The sequence below is a fragment of the Betta splendens genome, chromosome 13 (assembly GCF_900634795.4).
Source record: "Betta splendens chromosome 13, fBetSpl5.4, whole genome shotgun sequence".
Classification (NCBI taxonomy): domain Eukaryota; kingdom Metazoa; phylum Chordata; class Actinopteri; order Anabantiformes; family Osphronemidae; genus Betta; species Betta splendens.
The window spans coordinates 20065924-20082491 of NC_040893.2; the positions used below are offsets into that span (position 1 = coordinate 20065924).

At 50.3% G+C, this 16568-nt stretch overlaps 2 protein-coding genes and 1 long non-coding RNA gene across 7 annotated transcripts; 1 reads left to right on the plus strand and 2 right to left on the minus strand.

The window, feature by feature from the left end:
- Positions 1 to 28: 28 nt before the first annotated feature.
- On the minus strand, positions 29 to 11451 carry ece2b (endothelin converting enzyme 2b). 3 transcript variants are annotated; one of them, XM_029170136.3, is made up of 19 exons: positions 11241 to 11438; positions 7350 to 7436; positions 6937 to 7072; positions 6472 to 6687; positions 6261 to 6385; positions 5480 to 5626; positions 5251 to 5316; positions 4993 to 5181; positions 3981 to 4123; positions 3794 to 3908; positions 3306 to 3416; positions 2929 to 3027; positions 2774 to 2851; positions 2578 to 2681; positions 2278 to 2388; positions 2082 to 2149; positions 1478 to 1668; positions 1302 to 1397; positions 29 to 1197 (listed from the first exon to the last, which is right to left on the minus strand). In XM_029170136.3, the coding sequence occupies exons 1-19, from the start codon at positions 11271 to 11273 to the stop codon at positions 1021 to 1023; spliced, it is 2292 nt and encodes a 763-aa protein (XP_029025969.1). In that variant the 5' UTR covers positions 11274 to 11438; the 3' UTR covers positions 29 to 1020. The 3 variants fall into 3 exon arrangements, with proteins under 3 accessions (XP_029025969.1, XP_055369767.1, XP_055369768.1); XM_055513792.1 differs by lacking the exon at positions 3306 to 3416 and having other exon boundaries at positions 11241 to 11439; XM_055513793.1 differs by lacking the exons at positions 6937 to 7072; positions 7350 to 7436 and having other exon boundaries at positions 11241 to 11451.
- A 181-nt stretch (positions 11452 to 11632) lies between these two features.
- Positions 11633 to 13811, plus strand: LOC121202703 (uncharacterized). 3 transcript variants are annotated; one of them, XR_008696393.1, is made up of 4 exons: positions 11633 to 12001; positions 12170 to 12250; positions 12332 to 12403; positions 12511 to 13811. It is a non-coding gene; the product is annotated as an uncharacterized LOC121202703 (long non-coding RNA). The 3 variants fall into 3 exon arrangements; XR_008696392.1 differs by having other exon boundaries at positions 12335 to 12403; XR_005898537.2 differs by having other exon boundaries at positions 12332 to 13811.
- A 132-nt stretch (positions 13812 to 13943) lies between these two features.
- On the minus strand, positions 13944 to 15481 carry sst1.1 (somatostatin 1, tandem duplicate 1). Its single transcript, XM_029172506.3, has 2 exons — positions 15152 to 15481; positions 13944 to 14292 (listed from the first exon to the last, which is right to left on the minus strand). The coding sequence occupies exons 1-2, from the start codon at positions 15296 to 15298 to the stop codon at positions 14074 to 14076; spliced, it is 366 nt and encodes a 121-aa protein (XP_029028339.1). The 5' UTR covers positions 15299 to 15481; the 3' UTR covers positions 13944 to 14073.
- Between the last annotated feature and the right edge of the window lie 1087 nt (positions 15482 to 16568).

Below are 16568 nucleotides of genomic sequence, written 5' to 3' on the forward strand. Positions count from 1 at the left end.
GCTTCAGGGTCAAAGAAATGAGAACACGTTCAACACATCATTTGATTTTATTGGCACACGTCGTTCCCGCAGCAGCGTTTGTCTCTAGGTAAAAACACATTTATTAAGCAGGCAACAAATTAAGCGGAGATAAATGATGTGAAACTCTAATAAACACACCAAGACATCCAGGACCACCACCACCACCATCACCCAGTCCGCCCGCCGTCCTGTGATGGACACGGTCCAGGACTGAGCATCAGTAACGAGTTCAAGTGCAGAAGTGACAGATGCAGACACCACACGAGTAAATGTGCTTTAAAGGTAAAAGCTGAATTACACTTCATTCAACTTGTTGCAATGTGCTTCAGAGCAGCATCACATCAGGTCACTCAGCGCTGCGTCGGCGGGAAACGGGCCTCGGAACCACAGCGGAGTAAAGGGCACTTGCAGAGTCACAGGAAATGAACGCAACGGCGCGGTGACGCGTGCTCGGTGTGACGTCATACACGGAACAGAAGCGTCTTTGGCAGGAAGCAGGGTTTTCACTCTGCTGAACAGAAGCTGCACGAGGCGGAACGAACGCGCACACGCACGCGCGCACACACAGCATCGCGTATAGTGACGTCACAACACTGGTTTCAGCTCCATGTGATCAAAGGAACTAATGGTGTTCGGAGCAGGCGGACGCTGATGGGACTGAAGGAAACAGTCAGTAAATGTTGGATTAACAGCTTCCAACACACAAATGTCTTGGTGTGAATCCCCAACATGAACTACGGTGATAGAGCAGAAATCAGCAACACTGTGTCCTACATCATCATCATCATCATCATCATCATCATCATCATCATCATCATCGTCATTACTAGTCCTTTGTGCGTCTTCATGAATGGGTCCAGTAGGTGCTTCCAGTTTGCAGAAACTGAGGAACGGAGTCCTAACCCATCAACAACCTGACGCTGAATAATGGACACACTCACGGTCCAATGGACTCATTCACCTCATTCACCCCCCCCCCCCCAGGCCTGTCCAGTCCGTCTACCAGACCTCACAGCGCTTCCCACTGTTCATAGTGCTTCCTACAGGACAGCTGAAGTGGCGGCTGAAGTCCGGAGAGTTGGCGAGCGTTCCAATGACCCTGTATCTGGGGGGGCTGTGGGGGTCTGTCACCAGACCCTCATGTGCACTCTCTGGAGTCCGAACTGAACACCACACCTGAAATTATGAAATTAGAGAGAACAATGGCAATTTATGGAAACAGAAGTGGTTTTAGTACAGATCTTTGTGGGACACCATTCTATAAAATAGTAGATTCTCACCTGAGCAAATCCCACAAAGAACAGCTGGTCATTGGTCAGGTTGACGGCAGGAAGGGTTTTCTCGTTTCCGTTCTTCTGGACCCATGACCGATAGGCCTGCAAGACAAACGAGGTAGTGGTTTTAGGGGCAGAACATTGCAGCCGAGTGGACTGGGACGTGACGTATCTGTACGAACATGATACGCAGCCTTCAGTCCTCCGTTGTCAGCGATGTTTTCGCCGAGTGTTTGCTTCCCGTTGATATGTTCCCCGTTGACTGTGTAGCTGCTGTACTGATCCACCATACACTCCGTCCTCTTCCGGAACGCCTCCACAGACGAGTTCTGCCACCATGGCCTCAAGTTGCCTTCTTTATCGTACTCACGGCCTGGAGAAAAGGAGTAAGGCTCTAATCAGCTGCACCAGAGCACCGCAGTTTTACAAACTACAGCCAAGTAGGATAAAATCTTGTAAAACTATGGCAAATATAAAATCACAATCTTCTGTTTTTCCCCTTCTTTCGTCCTCCTGCCTTGTTTTATTGTCTAACTGGAAAACTATAAATTACATCACTTTCTGGCAGAAATAACAATAATAATAATAATAATAATAATTAGGCAAGAAGGAAAGACGTGACTGAGTTTAGCTCCCTGAACGTAGCACAGACATGAGGTGAAACCAGAGACATCCACTCCTAAGCAGCAGTTAGTGTTTGTCACACGCGGTCTTAAAGCTTCCACAGGTGTTGGGTGTTGGTGCACGCGGTGTGAAGGAACGGATCCGGCTGTGATCCAGACTCACCCTGATCATCAAAGGCATGGGTCAGCTCATGACCCATCACCACCCCGATGCCACCGAAGTTCAACGCCCTGAAATCATACATCACACACAGAGTAAAGCTCTGTCTTTGAGGGATGACATGCACTCGTTTGGTTTTCTTAGCGATAATGACAAACAAAGGTGCTGAGAAGGTGGACGCAGATAGAGGTGCACAGACTTGGGGTGGTCGCGGGCGTAGAAGGGAGCTTGAAGGATCCCAGCAGGGAAGACAATGCCGTTCTTAGTGGGCATGTAGTAGGCATTAACGGTAGGAGGAGTCATACTCCACCTGGAGGAGGAGAGGGAGCAAGGAGAGGAGGAGACGAGGAGTTCAGAAGAAGCCCAGGGTTGGACTGATTTCCTTCAAACAGCTGAGGCTTGTTGTGGTGCATTGCTACTGTTTGTCCCTGTCTGCACAGGATGAAGCCTGCTGTGAATGTCTGCTACATTTTCATGGTGCGTGATGTGTGGGCCGTACTGGTCTTTGTTGGGACTCTTCCTCAGCTGGTCGGCCATCACTCGGGCTGAGAAGTTGTAGAAGTTCAACATGTTTTGGAAGAAGCTGTCGTCTGACACTTCGTACTGAAACGCAACACATAGATCAATGTGTATGTGTTGAACAGCAGGGGGCGGCAGCGCAGCAGCTGCAACCGCAACCTGTCCCAGCCACTCACCCCGTCATAAACATCGTCCAGCTCTTTAGGATCCAGAATGAATTCTGGGAACCCGATCATATCATAGATGGCGTCAGCCTAACGAGGGTCAGACAAACAGTTAGAGCCACAGGTGAAGCACAGACACTCATCACTGTGTCCACCTGCGTGAGCACCTTGTCTTTGGCAGCTCGTCTCGTCTGGTCGTCCATCCAGCTGAGTCGGTCCAGAGCTTCCTTAAACGCAGAGCGAATCTCGTTGATCATTTCTTCAGCCTGACAGACAGAGAGACAGAGAGAGAGACAGACACACAGACAGAGAGACAGACAGAGAGACAGACACACAGACAGAGAGACAGACACACAGACAGAGAGACAGACACACAGACAGAGAGACAGACAGAGAGACAGACACACAGACAGACACACAGACAGAGAGAGAGACAGACACACAGACAGACACACAGACAGACAGACAGACGTAAACCGTCAGGTGAAGCACAGGTTTCGGAGCAAACCAGCATCAGGTGCAGAAGCAAAGCGCCGTGACTCACAATCTCCTTGCTGTGTTTATCAAAGGTCGCCTTAACGAAGAGCGCTCCCAGAGCAAAGCCCAGAGTGTCGTCAGTGTTTCCAATACAGGTCTGCCAGCGCGGCGTGCAGGACTGCAACAGAACACAAGCAGCTAGAACCAGAACCCAAGACGTGTGGGCTCCACAAGCAGCTGAAGCCACAGTGAGTGGCAGCAGCACAGCTGGAAGCCTCACGGTTAAAGAAGAACCATGTCAAACAACGAGAACTAGTTACTTCCAGGTAGAACCTTTTGCCAGCAAGCAGAACCCACAGCAACAGTTTAACAGAACCATATGCCCATTTGCACCAGACAGAAGAGTCCAAACCAACTTCAAGCATTCAGCACCACCGTCTTCATCAGCCCAGTGCCCTGGAGCTGTGGCCTCTGTGTCACTACAGCAACAACAGGCGTTTAGCAGGTCTGCTTCGACTGCGATAGGATTCAGAGTAGAATCATTAGTACAAGAACCTTCTTGGTTCCATAGAGACTCTCCAGCAGTTTGTCCTGGGCGTTCTCGAAGCGCTGATCCAAACTGGCCACACTCTTCTGAACCAGAGTCCACATCATGTAGTTGTTCAATAGACTGGAGAGAGAGCCATTACGTTAGCAACGACAGCACTAGATGAGAAGTGCAGCATCTGCACGCCACACTGACCTGCGATCAGTCTTGTTGATGAGGTCAGACACCTGCTGTAGGTACTCTCTGGCGTACAGGACCACGGGCTCAGTGTCGTTCAGGTCCAAAGGGGACAGAGAGGACGACAGGTAGTCCAGCCAGTCCACCGCCGGAGCCAACAGCTGGAAGAGGAATGAAACAGGCTGAAGGACAGAATGTTGACTACCCGTGATCAGCAGCTGTGTGTGGCCTGGTTCTGATTGACCCAGGTCTGAGAGAGACAGACCTGGCAGACTATAACTCAGACTGGAACCTGACCCAAACGACCCAGCTGTGTACTGTGAGGGGCCATTTCTACCAGGTGGTGGCGAACCTTCCTTTTATGTTAAATGAAGCTGGGACTCAATCGCTGTTCAGGAGGTTCCTCATTCCAGACCAGATGGTCTGCGTGGAACCCAACATGTGGAGATGAACAAGCAGTTGCTGCTTCAGCCAAATGCTGAGACAGAATGAACCAGCTCCACAGGTTGGATGCAGATTTCTAGAATGCAAACGTATGTGATCTGGTTTCACCGACTAATCAGGATCTGTATGAGTGATGGGTTTTTATTAGGAGCCACTGACATTTACGTTTTTATGGAGGAGTCACTTTGTCTGTCAGCCAAACTCAACAACTGTGAAAATGAGGCCTGAGTCTGAGGTTCATCACACAATTGAATGGAAATGATGTATTTGTGGTTTTATTTGCATGGCTCCTCCTGCATCGGCAGTATCTGAAGCTGTGTTTATATAATAACCTGTTATCTAATCCTCCATCTCTCACAGAGATGCAGGCCCATAGCAACGGTTCATGGCAACTGTTGCCATGGCCACACTGTAAGCATCTGCAACCCTGAAGGAGAGACAAAGCAACAACAATGCCAGCTGATGATCAAAAGAACAAAAAGGAGCAACACAAATGTCTCAGCAATAAAAACAAATCGAACCAGGATCAACAGCTTTCTGTGATCCATCAGCTTCCTCCTGTAAAGCCCCACAACCTAAACCTCACCTGTAGTTCAGCGATGGTGATCTTGTGGTAGATTTTCTCCTCGTCTCGCCGTTGGTCCTGTGGGACGGTGATGTTGGCCAGCGCCGTCTCAAACTCCAGAATCTGCTGCATCTGGAGCTGTGTGGAGCTCTTCTCCCCCCCGAGCAGCATCCCGAGCTCCACCATGTAATCCAGGTACGCCATCAGCACCTTGGACCAGTCAAACCAGTTCAGCTTCGCTTTTGAATAGAGTCTGAAGAAGAATTAAACAGTTCTCACCTTCTCATTGGCCGTTTTGTTGAGGTAATAGTCTCTGGATGGCAGGAAGAGCCCTGATTGGTCCACCTGTACAGGAGACGACAGGTGAGTCAAGCGTAGAAGATGATGTTCACATCCAGAGAAGCAGAGTTTTTACAGCTTTACCCAGAGATTGGCGCGATCATAAATGAAATAAACACTGACTTTTAGACCAGAGCTGTTGTCCTCCTGTGGACCAGGACCCGTTTACCTGAATGACGTTGCTGTTAGAGTTCTTGGGATCAGCACTGACTCCAACACTGAAGAACGGCTGAGCTCTGTACGGACCAGACACCACCTTCAGAACCTCCATGAAGTTGTCTTTGTCCCAGGGACCTGTCATGTTCCACCCGCCGATCTACAGAGAGCCAACAACTCCTTTTATTCTGACGTCTCAGAACCAGAGTAACAGTCAATCAATTAAATAACATTATTTGTCCCCAAGGGGCATCTTAAGGTGCGTGAGGTAGCTTAAAATGAACATCAATCATACATAACCACAGCAGCAACAGCATAAATAGTAAAATGAATAATGTTGCTGCTAAGTATGAATCTATAAAAAGAAATATAAACCATACTATTAAACAATGGTGAAAAGTTAGAACAATACTAAATAATACACACTAATAATAAACAGAATGACTAATAATAATAATAATAATAATAATAATAATAATAATAATATTAATGATCAGCATTTAGCAGCAGGATCGTTCTGCTCTGGTTTAGAATTGCAGACTCTACTTTTCTATATTTAACTCAGGTGTACATGTACAACTTGTAGTGAAGCATTTTTGTGTGTGCATGTTTGTACTTTTACTTAAGTAAAGGATCCGAGTACATCTTTCACCTGTAAATATCAAACCAGTGCCTGTGGTGGTTTTACACACTGAAACCTGAAGAACCGCTAAAGCCTTTATTGTAGGGAACGTGTGAGTCCGTTGTACTGGAGTGATGGGGTTGCCGTGGCAACTCTGTGTATGAACGGTTACCTTGGCGATGAGATCCACGAGAGGCTGAGCTCCCAGCTCTTCGATCTTCTGTGTGTTGAGACAGGACAGGTAGTAGGACTGCGTCTTCCTCTCGGCTTCGCTGCTGCCGTTAAATGTCCCGTTCTCTGGACGGAAGCAAACAGGCTCAGGTTGAAGCACAGCACAAATGATCCTCCCTGCGGAGGATCGGTGCTGGCCGCGTCCTTCTTACCCAGCAGGTGTTTGAGCAGCGCCTGGTTCTGCTCCCAGATGCTGTTGAAGGTGGACCATCGTGAGCGCCCATCAGGCAGCGGGTTCTTCCTGATCCAGCCTCCGCAGGCGAACTGGTAGAAGTCCTGGCAGGGGTCAGCGCTGCGGTCCATGGCCTCCACCATCTGACTGGCCACCGTCACACACGCCTCTGACAGACACAAGCCACGGCCACTGTCTGCAAAGCAGCACGGGGAAACAATAAAACCGATGCACAGAAAGGGGGGACGAACAGGGAGGGGAAGCAGCGAGGTGAAGGATGTGGGGAAAGGATATGAGACGTTTGAGGAGGATGGGTGTGTGTGAGAAAGGAAACAGTGACCAGAGGGAGGGGATGGGCTGAACGACAAGATGTGGTAGAGGGAAAGAAAGAGGTGGATGGTGAAGGAGGGAGGAGAGAGGCGAGGAGGTTACAGTGGGAGGCGACCTGAGCTCAGCCCGAGTCCCAGAACCAGCAGACAGGCCAACAGCGCCAGCAGAGCAGCCAGCAGCAGCACCGACAGCAGAACCTCCAGCTGGGTCCTCCGGCCCAGAATGTCCACGCCTCCTTTCCTGAAACCCACCTAAGGGAGACAGAACTGATCTGAGACCAGCAGGGGCCATGAACGCACCAAAGGAGTCTGAACACAGAGCGATCACATGCCACAGAACGTTTCCTCCTGAGGAGCGTCACCAGTGGACACAAATACCACCACTGAGTTCAGCTTCATCAGAACCTGTAAGGTTCTCAAGCCAGCAGGTTGGACCGGGCTCAGACTGGAAACCGAGCCTGGTTCTGGATCTACTGGGTCCAGGTTAACAGTTCTTCTTTCTGTTAGCGTGCCTGTTGTGTTCACTGACCTCCACTGTGTCGGGAGACGAGGCCGCCTCAGCGGGACCGTCTGATGCTTCCTCCTCTTCCAACGTAGCTCGCTTATAGCTGGACATCTGCAAAGACACAGCGAGTCGGTTTAATCTGATCTACCCGGTGGGAACAGAACGCAGCTTCTGATCAGCCCTCAGCCAGGCCCCAGTGGATGATGGGAAAACCTCCAGTTTCCTGGCTCCATAATAAGTCGTAGCAGTTGACCAGGCTCCGCCCTGTGGATCTTACTGCGTCGTGGTTCAGGCACTGATCCAGGAGCAGCAGAAGCTGTAACTGCCCTAAATTAGTATAAAACGCGACGATGAGTCTGAACCAGCCAAGTCTGGACAAAGCAAAGTGGTCCAAGTCTTATTTTCTGGCCTAAATAAATCAGCATCATGGGTTCAGGCTCACAGACTCTTACTCTGAAGGATCCAATGAAGCCACTAAAAATGTGTGGCACTGTTTCATAAATAAATTCCTCAGAACCTGCTGGACTGGTTCAGGCTGCTAAGTGTGAGTAATGAGGAGATGCGCTGCAGGTGAGTGGGTGGGCGGCGCCAGGTACCGTCGGGTTTGTGTCGGTGCGAAGGAGCCGTTTGGAAGTGCAGCAGCAGGAAGGCTCAGCTCCACTGCTTTAAAGTAAACAGAGGCTCAGCATGAGGAGATATTTGACTGGGATCAAATAAATCTGCACTTCCTCTGTTTACAGGCTCTCCCTCCTCCTCCCCTCCCTCCCTCAGGCAGAAACATAAACAGTCCAGCGCTGCTCCCTGCAGAGACACACACTGATCCTGGGTCAGTCACAGAAACCAGTTTGATGAACTACTAGCTGCAGAGTTCACAGCGTGTGGTTACCGTGGAAACCACTGCAGCTGAATGTCTTAGCATGAAGCTAGTTAGCTGCTCTCCGGGAGGTCTGAACTGGGCTTCAGTCCAGATGTGACGCTATGAGGTGGTGACCTTTCATCTGTTGCCTTCCCAGTTTCTGCAGCACAAACTGCTTCTGCATCTGCTGGTTGAGGAGAAACTGCTTTAACCCGAGTCAGAACTGATGCGAGTCTGATCAATAAAATCCAACTGTAATCACCTTTAAGGCTGAGTCCATCAGAACCAGCCCAAGTCAAAAACAAGCCCCGCTCTGATTGAACCCAGCTGTGGACAGAAGACGCACTAAACCAGTGAAACCCAGACTGGACCTCGCTGTGCGTCTGGTGAGGACCCGGTTCGGGTCTCACACAGTACCAGCCAGCATCGGTGCTGGACTGTGCCGGGCTTAATGTCCTGGTCTGGAGGGTGGAGACGTGTTCCTGTGTGTCCCCTGAGTCTCAGCAGAGTCTCTGTGTCCTGCAGGAAACCAAAGGTTTCCAACTGTTTCCTTCCTCGACACCCAGACCCAGACCCGTCTGTCTGACCGTCGCTCTCTCCTCCGTGTCTCTCTCTCCGCCTCTGTTCTCTTTAATTGATGACGCACACCGAGGGGGAGAAGGGGGGAGTTGCTAGGAGACAGAAGTGTGTGTTATATGTGTGTGGAGGGTGATGTCATCGTGTGTGTGTAATTAGATAACGTGTGTGAATCACCTCCATTCAGCTCTAATAGAGTTCAGTGCAGCTTATGTAACGCGTGTCCGTCCTCACAAACCAACAACACTCCACATCTGCACACGCTGCTACACCAGTATTTTACAGGAGGATGGTTAAAATCATCAGACGTAGCAGATGAGAGGAAATCAGCACCGGTCCAGTTTACCGTTCAGAGTCGCATTAGTTCTGGTTCGAGGTCGAACCGGTGATTTCTGGATCTCTTGTGTAAACAGCTGTGAATGTGGGAACGACATCACAGAATCACAAATAAAGGCTGAATCTAACATGAATATGCAGCAGATCTACTGTCCAGAACCTGCAGCCCTCAGAGCGTGACCCGCCATCAGCCGGACCTCTGCAGCCACAGTGATCTGCATCACTATCGTAAACACAGCCCTGTAGCTCTGTGTTTGCTGCGTCACTGAGCGCGTGCAGACAACATCATGTTAAAGCAGCTGCTCAACGTTTAAAAGCGAGAGGAAAATCCATGTGGCAGAGCAGCCAGGCAGAACCCAGCGCAGCCTGAACTGGGTTCTCAACACATGACAAGTCAGGCCTGTGTCTGAGTCAGAGAGCTAGGAAATGCATGTACTTAGCGTGCGCATTATATTATTATTATTATTATGTGTTTGGGCCGGTTCAACTTCAGGCTAGGGCTCATTTGTGTCCCGTTAGTTGGACCTGGTTCTGGGGGACACTGACCATTTGAAAACACGAGAAGACAGAAAACAATGCAACAGCAACTGCTTTTAGCTAAACTGACGACTGCAGGTTGTTTCCATGGCAACCTTAATGTCAACACCCTGACCTCTAGTGGGACAAAGACACGACCCCCATCACAGTGCCCTGACTCTCATCAATCAGCTCAGATGAGACCAATGACCTCCTGAGTTAATAATTAACGAAAATAATGATATGGAACCAAGGTTCCTGTTCGTCTGAGCAGAACCAGCTGTTTATGTATTAAAGCCATTTCTTCAATTTCTGTCCAAGTCAAACTGCTTCACGTCATTGAGATCAGCTGGGATTCCTTGTGTTCGTCAGAAAGTTCCGTTCAGTGACCGTCCACACAAAACAAATGAAACAATAAACAAATGATCAGTGTAAACTAATGTCCATTATTGGTGATTCTTCGCGAGGATGAACCAAGCCGAGGAACGTGGCGCTGTTTACACAGATGAAGGTGTTCAAGGTGATGAAGAAGATGAAGATGATCTCTTTGGGCGTCTTGCTTTGTTTTGCTGCTCAGATGGAAACAGGGCGTCTCAAGACAGGAAGTCGCTGAGCAGAAGACAGGAAGGCGTCGGCCCCACGCACGGCGCCAGCTCTGGGAGGGTCCGCGAGAACAACACAGGCGTGTGGTTCTGTTGGGCCCATGCAAAGAGGAAGAACTGCGCCTTCTGTGTGACCCCAGCTCTCTGGTGCTCCTTACATGAATGGAACGCGTGGCTGCAACCTGCCAGCGAACTGGAGCTCAGAAGCTGATACAAGCGTGTGGTTTCCCCCCACACCACAACCCGGTACTGGGGGGCACTAGGCCCAGTCAGCTGGTTCTGACCAGGGCCAGGTGCACAGATGGGGCCAAGCAGGCCAGTGTGTAATGGCCTCAGATGAACCAGGTTCAGGATCAGTCCCTGAACTCACCGGACCAGACTGCCGGCGGCTGACAGGTAACACAGGACTTTAAACGGGTGTGTCGTCGCTTTGTTGAGCACTTCCTGGTAGAAACCGCTTTAATGACGGGTTCCCAGAAGACATCATCCATTAAAAACCGGGCCGACCGCTCCCTTTGCGTTTGTTGGATCAGAGATCAACAAGGTTTATTTTATTACTGACACAGATTCCAATTTGTTAACAAAAAATCCGCTTTGGGGTTCTGCAGGATTCTGTGCTTGGTCGTGATAATATTAGTGCATTCATTCATCAATACCTGTTCACTTCACCTGCTCCATGTACGATTCACGACTGACTGAATCAACTTCGGATGCAGCTGCAAAATTAAGTATTTTACTTTTGCATCTGTCTCGTCCTCTGTGGTTCTGAAACGCTAAATGACTGTTCCAGTGTTTTGGTGTAATTCTGCAGAACCTGTCCCGGAGTCTGCAGAAGCGTCTGTTCAGTGATCGATCAGCCTGATTGACCAGTGACGTCAGCAGGAAGCGAACGTGCACACAGCTTGACGCAGATCGATCACACGGACCTGTCAATCACGAGCTCAGGTGATCGGCGTCTGTCGGTGCGCACAGAACCGACCCAGACCCGGTGGACCGGAACTGAAGCGTGCACGTTGTGTGTGTACTCACGGTGTTCCGGAGGTCCTGCAGCGCTACACTCATCCTGGAGCTCCGTCCCGAAAACAGAGCGCTACCGACGGCCGCTCCGCCAACCCATCCTGTCCGGTTCTGTCTGTCGTCCCGTCTGTCCTCCTGTCTGTCGCTGTGGACGTGTGTCTGTCCTCCGTCCTCCTTCTTAGCAGCAGCGAGTTCGGGATCGGGAGGATTTCTCTTTTTCTCCTTCTCTGTGTCTCCTCAGACCCCGCCCAACATCCCTCCAACCTCTTCCTCTCACAAACAAACACACCCCGACACAGAGAGGCTGACGTCATCAACGCGGCCCTACGTCACATCTTCCACCTATCTATCTATCTATCTATCTATCTATCTATCTATCTATCTATCTATCTATCTATCTATCTATCTATCTATCTATCTATCTGTTTGTTTGTTTGTTTGTTAGCGACTGAAAATTTTAAAAGTAAAATATATAAAAAGGGAACACAACAAATACATGTAGATGAATCAAATGTAGAAACTATAAATACTTCCGACATGAATTTGTGAATCTAATGTACTGACTCGTCTGATCGTTTGTGTTGTCTGCAAAGCATGCTGGGACAGTTTACCTGCTGGCTATACTGGCTGAACGCGAATCGTTCCCAGTAAAGTCGTTCCGCAACGTTCTGACTGTTAAACTGCTGCATCGTGCTGAGGCGTCAGTAAACAGCGCCCTCTGCTGGTCTCACACCTCCACATCTGGAGCAGTTCATCTTGTTTGGGGCTTGAATGTGAGTATATATTCCAGTCTTTCCTCCTATTGTGCTTATTTCCTTACGTTTTTGTTGCATAATTCCATATGTTTAGCCCACTTTTGTGATGCTATCAATGATCTCCTCACCTGATTGCTGCTCTCTGTGGGAACATTCAACATGCTGCTCAAACATGCACCTGAACAGAACCACCAACCACCAGGGGAACATGAGGTACAGGTGTCGTCACGTGGCGCTGAGTCCAGGTCCAACCCCACTGGGCCTCAGGTGAGCTCAGTGTAGCTGTGACGAAGTGAAGAACAGTGTTGAACCGTCAGCGGACTCATTGCCATGCTCATGTTTGTCCAGCAGGGGGCAGAAAGCATCAGATGTCCCTCAAGTACTGAAGAACACAATCAGCACCACTGGACACACACAGCAGTAAGTTTGTAAAGTGGGAAGAGGCTCATCCTGTCTGTCTTTGGGCCTGTCTTCTCTAAGTCTAAGTTTAGAGGTGAGTCATGGCAGCACATATCACCCACCTGCAGATGGAACCTGGGGCTCAGCAGCAGCAGAACCTGGACACGGATGATAACGCAGCTGCTTTGTTTCTCAGCTTTATCAGCTGCCGTGTGATTGGTCCACCTGCTGATTACAGCTTGACCTCTGACCTCTGCATCTGCTGTCCCGCTGCTGTGTGCATGTGTGATGCAGCATCCTGCGGCTGATTCGTCTCTTTGTCTTCGCTGAATCGTCTTTTCAAGGTGAAACACGCCATCAGCCTCCATTCAGACGTGCCGTGAAGAGGCAGCGTGAGTCGTGTTCCAGCGAGGCTTTCAGCCGTAATTAAAGCTCATTAACGTTTATTGAAGCCGTTTAGGAGCTGCCTTTGGATTGGCTGGCGGCGCGGCCCTTTGTGCGGCTGCAGCTGCTGCTTCCTGTTTATTAAAGCGCTCACTTCTCCACGAGTCGGAGAGGTGTGTGATGTCATCGCAGCTTCCTGAAGACACCTGCGGGCTCACCTAAACATCACATCTATGATGGGGTCAAAGGTCAACGGCTACAGCAGCGTCAGAGTCAGCTGTTCAATTTAAGACTCAGCCTCATAACGAGACTAATGAGGCGTCTGGAACCATAAACTCTGAGCTCGTCAGTCAAACATGGAATCGAGAAGGTGCCATTCAAACAGGATTTTACCGTCAATGCGTGGACTTTCTTCATATTTGCAGCTTTTAGGTCTGGTCATTAGGATGGAGACTGAGGCCGAGCACCATGAACAGAGGAGGACACGGCAGGCAGCAGCAGAGCAGCCATGTTTGTCCTGTGAAGCCCCCTGCGGTGCGGCTCGAACCTCCACTGATCTGAGAGCAGCTGAGTGACGCTCGCCAGCGGTTCCAGCCTGAATCAAACCCAGGTGTGATCAGTCTGTCGCTGAGTGTGTGACTCAGCTGTCAATCACCTGCTCCCATTAAGCTCTAATTCCTGAAAGCTTCCTCTAACAAAGAGCTAATGAATGAAAGCAGCTGCTAATCTGACGGCAGCAGCTGCTTCTCTGCGCCGCCGCTGCCGTCAAACGCCGTACGTGGACGTTCACCTGACCTCAGGGCGAGCTGTGATCGCTCCCCGCTAACGGCGGCTCGCGCTTTACATTAGATTTACGAATCTGTGTTTGCACCTTTATGAGAGAAAACCTTTAAAAGACATGATCCACAGCTAGAAATCCCTCCCAGGATCAAAGCACCTCCTCCTCCTCTCTCCATCACTGCCAGCGACCGCTGACCTTTGACCTGTGGCAGCATCAGGGTGGGTTTCAGTTGAACTCTGCTTGTGAACATGTTTGTGGGATCGGGAGGAACTTTAATAAAACACCCTCAGCTTGTGTCCTACGTTACAGTGTTGCTCATTTCACTCATTACCTCTGACTTTAAGCCCAGTGTCCAGTAACAAGCTGCAGCTCCTCCAGCATCAGACTGAGCCAGTGTTTGACTCAAACAGATTTTATTAAAACCAACAATTAAAAATAGCTTCATCGGTTTTACATTCAGAAAGTATCAGCTCAGAAAATCTAAACAATCCATTCAAACTACTGATGGACGACGATGTGCGGGCTCTCAGCAGGACGTGAAGGTCTTCCAGAAGAAGTTCTTGCATCCGGCCTTCCTCTCGCGGGGTCCGAGCAGCGGTCCCCTGGCGCCGGCCCGCTCCAGGTCCACAGCCGCGTCCTCGGGTTCTCCTCCCCCCAGAGGAAGGTTCTCCTCCTCCAGAGCCTCGTTCTCCACCTGCAGCAGGTCTGACAGGAGCAGGTCGGCCAGCGAGGACCGAGACGTGTCCTGAAATAGAAAGGGGGTGAGTGACGGCTTGAGGCCCAGTCTCATCAGAGCCTTGACTCGGCTTCTGTGGCTTCATGTGTGACTCATCAGCTGAACAGGCTCACGCTGCTGCTGCTGCTGCGTCTCTGAGCGACTGATCCACCGCCGCACGTGACACTTTGTAGGAGAGAAACGTCGTTTTGGTTCCATCACACATTCCCATGAATAAACACAAAGAACCACTCCTCGATACAGTGAGTCAGTTACAGTCTGTAAATGACTTCATGTCTATTTGCTCAATGATTGTTTTACGTTTTGAGACTCGTGATTTTACCGAAGTTACGTTAAATTGCAGGTGTTTCGATAGAACAGTGATTTATCATTGAATCCTCTCTGACCGAACCTAAGCTGGAAAAGTGTTTGAAAATGAACCGGAACATTCCAACATTTATCTGCAGCAGCTGAGTCCAGTTCCTATCGGAACAAACGGACCCGTCCGGACCTGAAGCGCGTCCGCGTTTCAGCGTTTGGACCTAAAAAGCCAAATTAAGCCGAAGTTAATTTATTGTCGCTGGATCGAATCCTACTCATTAAAGTGTCCGGTTTTTCCCGTGTTCACATACGCGAACGTAAAAATGTAACAATCACGTTTTAACGCCATTTTGAGTCGAATTAGTTAAAACATTACTTCTCTTCCGTTGTGACCATCTAAACTTCTGATCGGACTCATCTTAACGTTCGTCATGTGCAGACGTTGATCATAAAACCAGGCTCCATCAAAAGAAAACTTCTGGTGATGGACCCGGTGTGTGTGTGTGTGTGTGTGTGTGTGTGTGTGTGTGTGTGTGTGTGTGTGTGTGTGTGTGTGTGTGTGTCGCACCTGTTTGGAGGCCAGCAGCGGGGTCCGGTGCAGCAGCAGGCGGAGTTTGGCGTCTCTCTGGGCGGCGGAGGAGCAGCTGATGGAGGCGGCGAGGGAGAGGAGGAGCAGGAGGAGGCAGCGGAGGCGCGGGGAGGACAGCATCTTCATCACTGTCTTGTTGTGCGCGTGGGTCTCTGTGCGGGTCGGCGGGTCTTCTGGGTCGGTCCCGTCGCAGAGGCTCTTATAAAGTCCCACTGACGTCACCGATGCCCGTGTCTTGACGGGTGGGGTGACTGATGATGATGATGATGATGATGTTTCCGTCGCCTCTTTAGTGAAATGACCCGTTTTCAGACACTTTTCGTTTCCTTCCTGCGGCTCAGCTCAACCTGAGGCTCGCGGACTGCAGCTTCCCGTTCGGCTTTTCGCCGGGACAGGCGGATACAGTGACGTCAGCTGGATGAACGGAGCTGCTCCAGTCTTCGTGTTACAAACATGATGAGAGGAAGCACTGATGCAAACAGACCAGACTCAAGGATCCAGTGTGAACAACACACGCTGGACGTCAGGACCTTTAACATGCGCTTTGCTCAGTGGGAACATTTTCACACACCAACACCCTGTTGAGGGCCAATATTCACTGATGTGGTTGATCAGTGGGAGTCTGAGTAATGAAGCTTCCATCACAGCCTCCTGCTGTGACACAGCAAACACTCACACCAGTGTTTTATGTCTTATTGTTTCTGCACAAACAAAGCATTTAACCCATGAATGCGCCGCTGCTTCATCAAACCACCAGCTGATGTAGACGGACACACACACCTCCGCTGGCTCCAGGTCCAGGTCTACAGTAGGTCCAGGTCTACAGTAGGTCCAGGTCCAGGTCCAGGTCTACAGTAGGTCCGGGTCGACAGTAGGTCCAGGTCCAGGTCCAGGTCGACAGTAGGTCCAGGTCCAGGTCCAGGTCCAGGTCCAGGTCTACAGTAGGTCCAGGTCCAGGTCCAGGTCTACAGTAGGTCCAGGTCGACAGTAGGTCCAGGTCCAGGTCCAGGTCTACAGTAGGTCCAGGTCCAGGTCCAGGTCGACAGTAGGTCCAGGTCCAGGTCCAGGTCTACAGTAGGTCCAGGTCCAGGTCCAGGTCTAAAGTAGGTCCAGGTCCAGGTCTACAGTAGGTCCAGGTCCAGGTTCAGGTCTACAGTAGGTCCAGGTCCAGGTCGGCAGTAGGTCCAGGTCGACAGTAGGTCCAGGTCCAGGTCTACAGTAGGTCCAGGTCCAGGTTCAGGTCTACAGTAGGTCCAGGTCCAGGTCCAGGTCTAAAGTAGGTCCAGGTCCAGGTCTACAGTAGGTCCAGGTCGACAGTAGGTCCAGGTCCAGGTCTACAGTAGGTCCAGGTCCAGGTCCAGGTCTACAGTAGGTCCAGGTCGACAGTAGGTCCAGG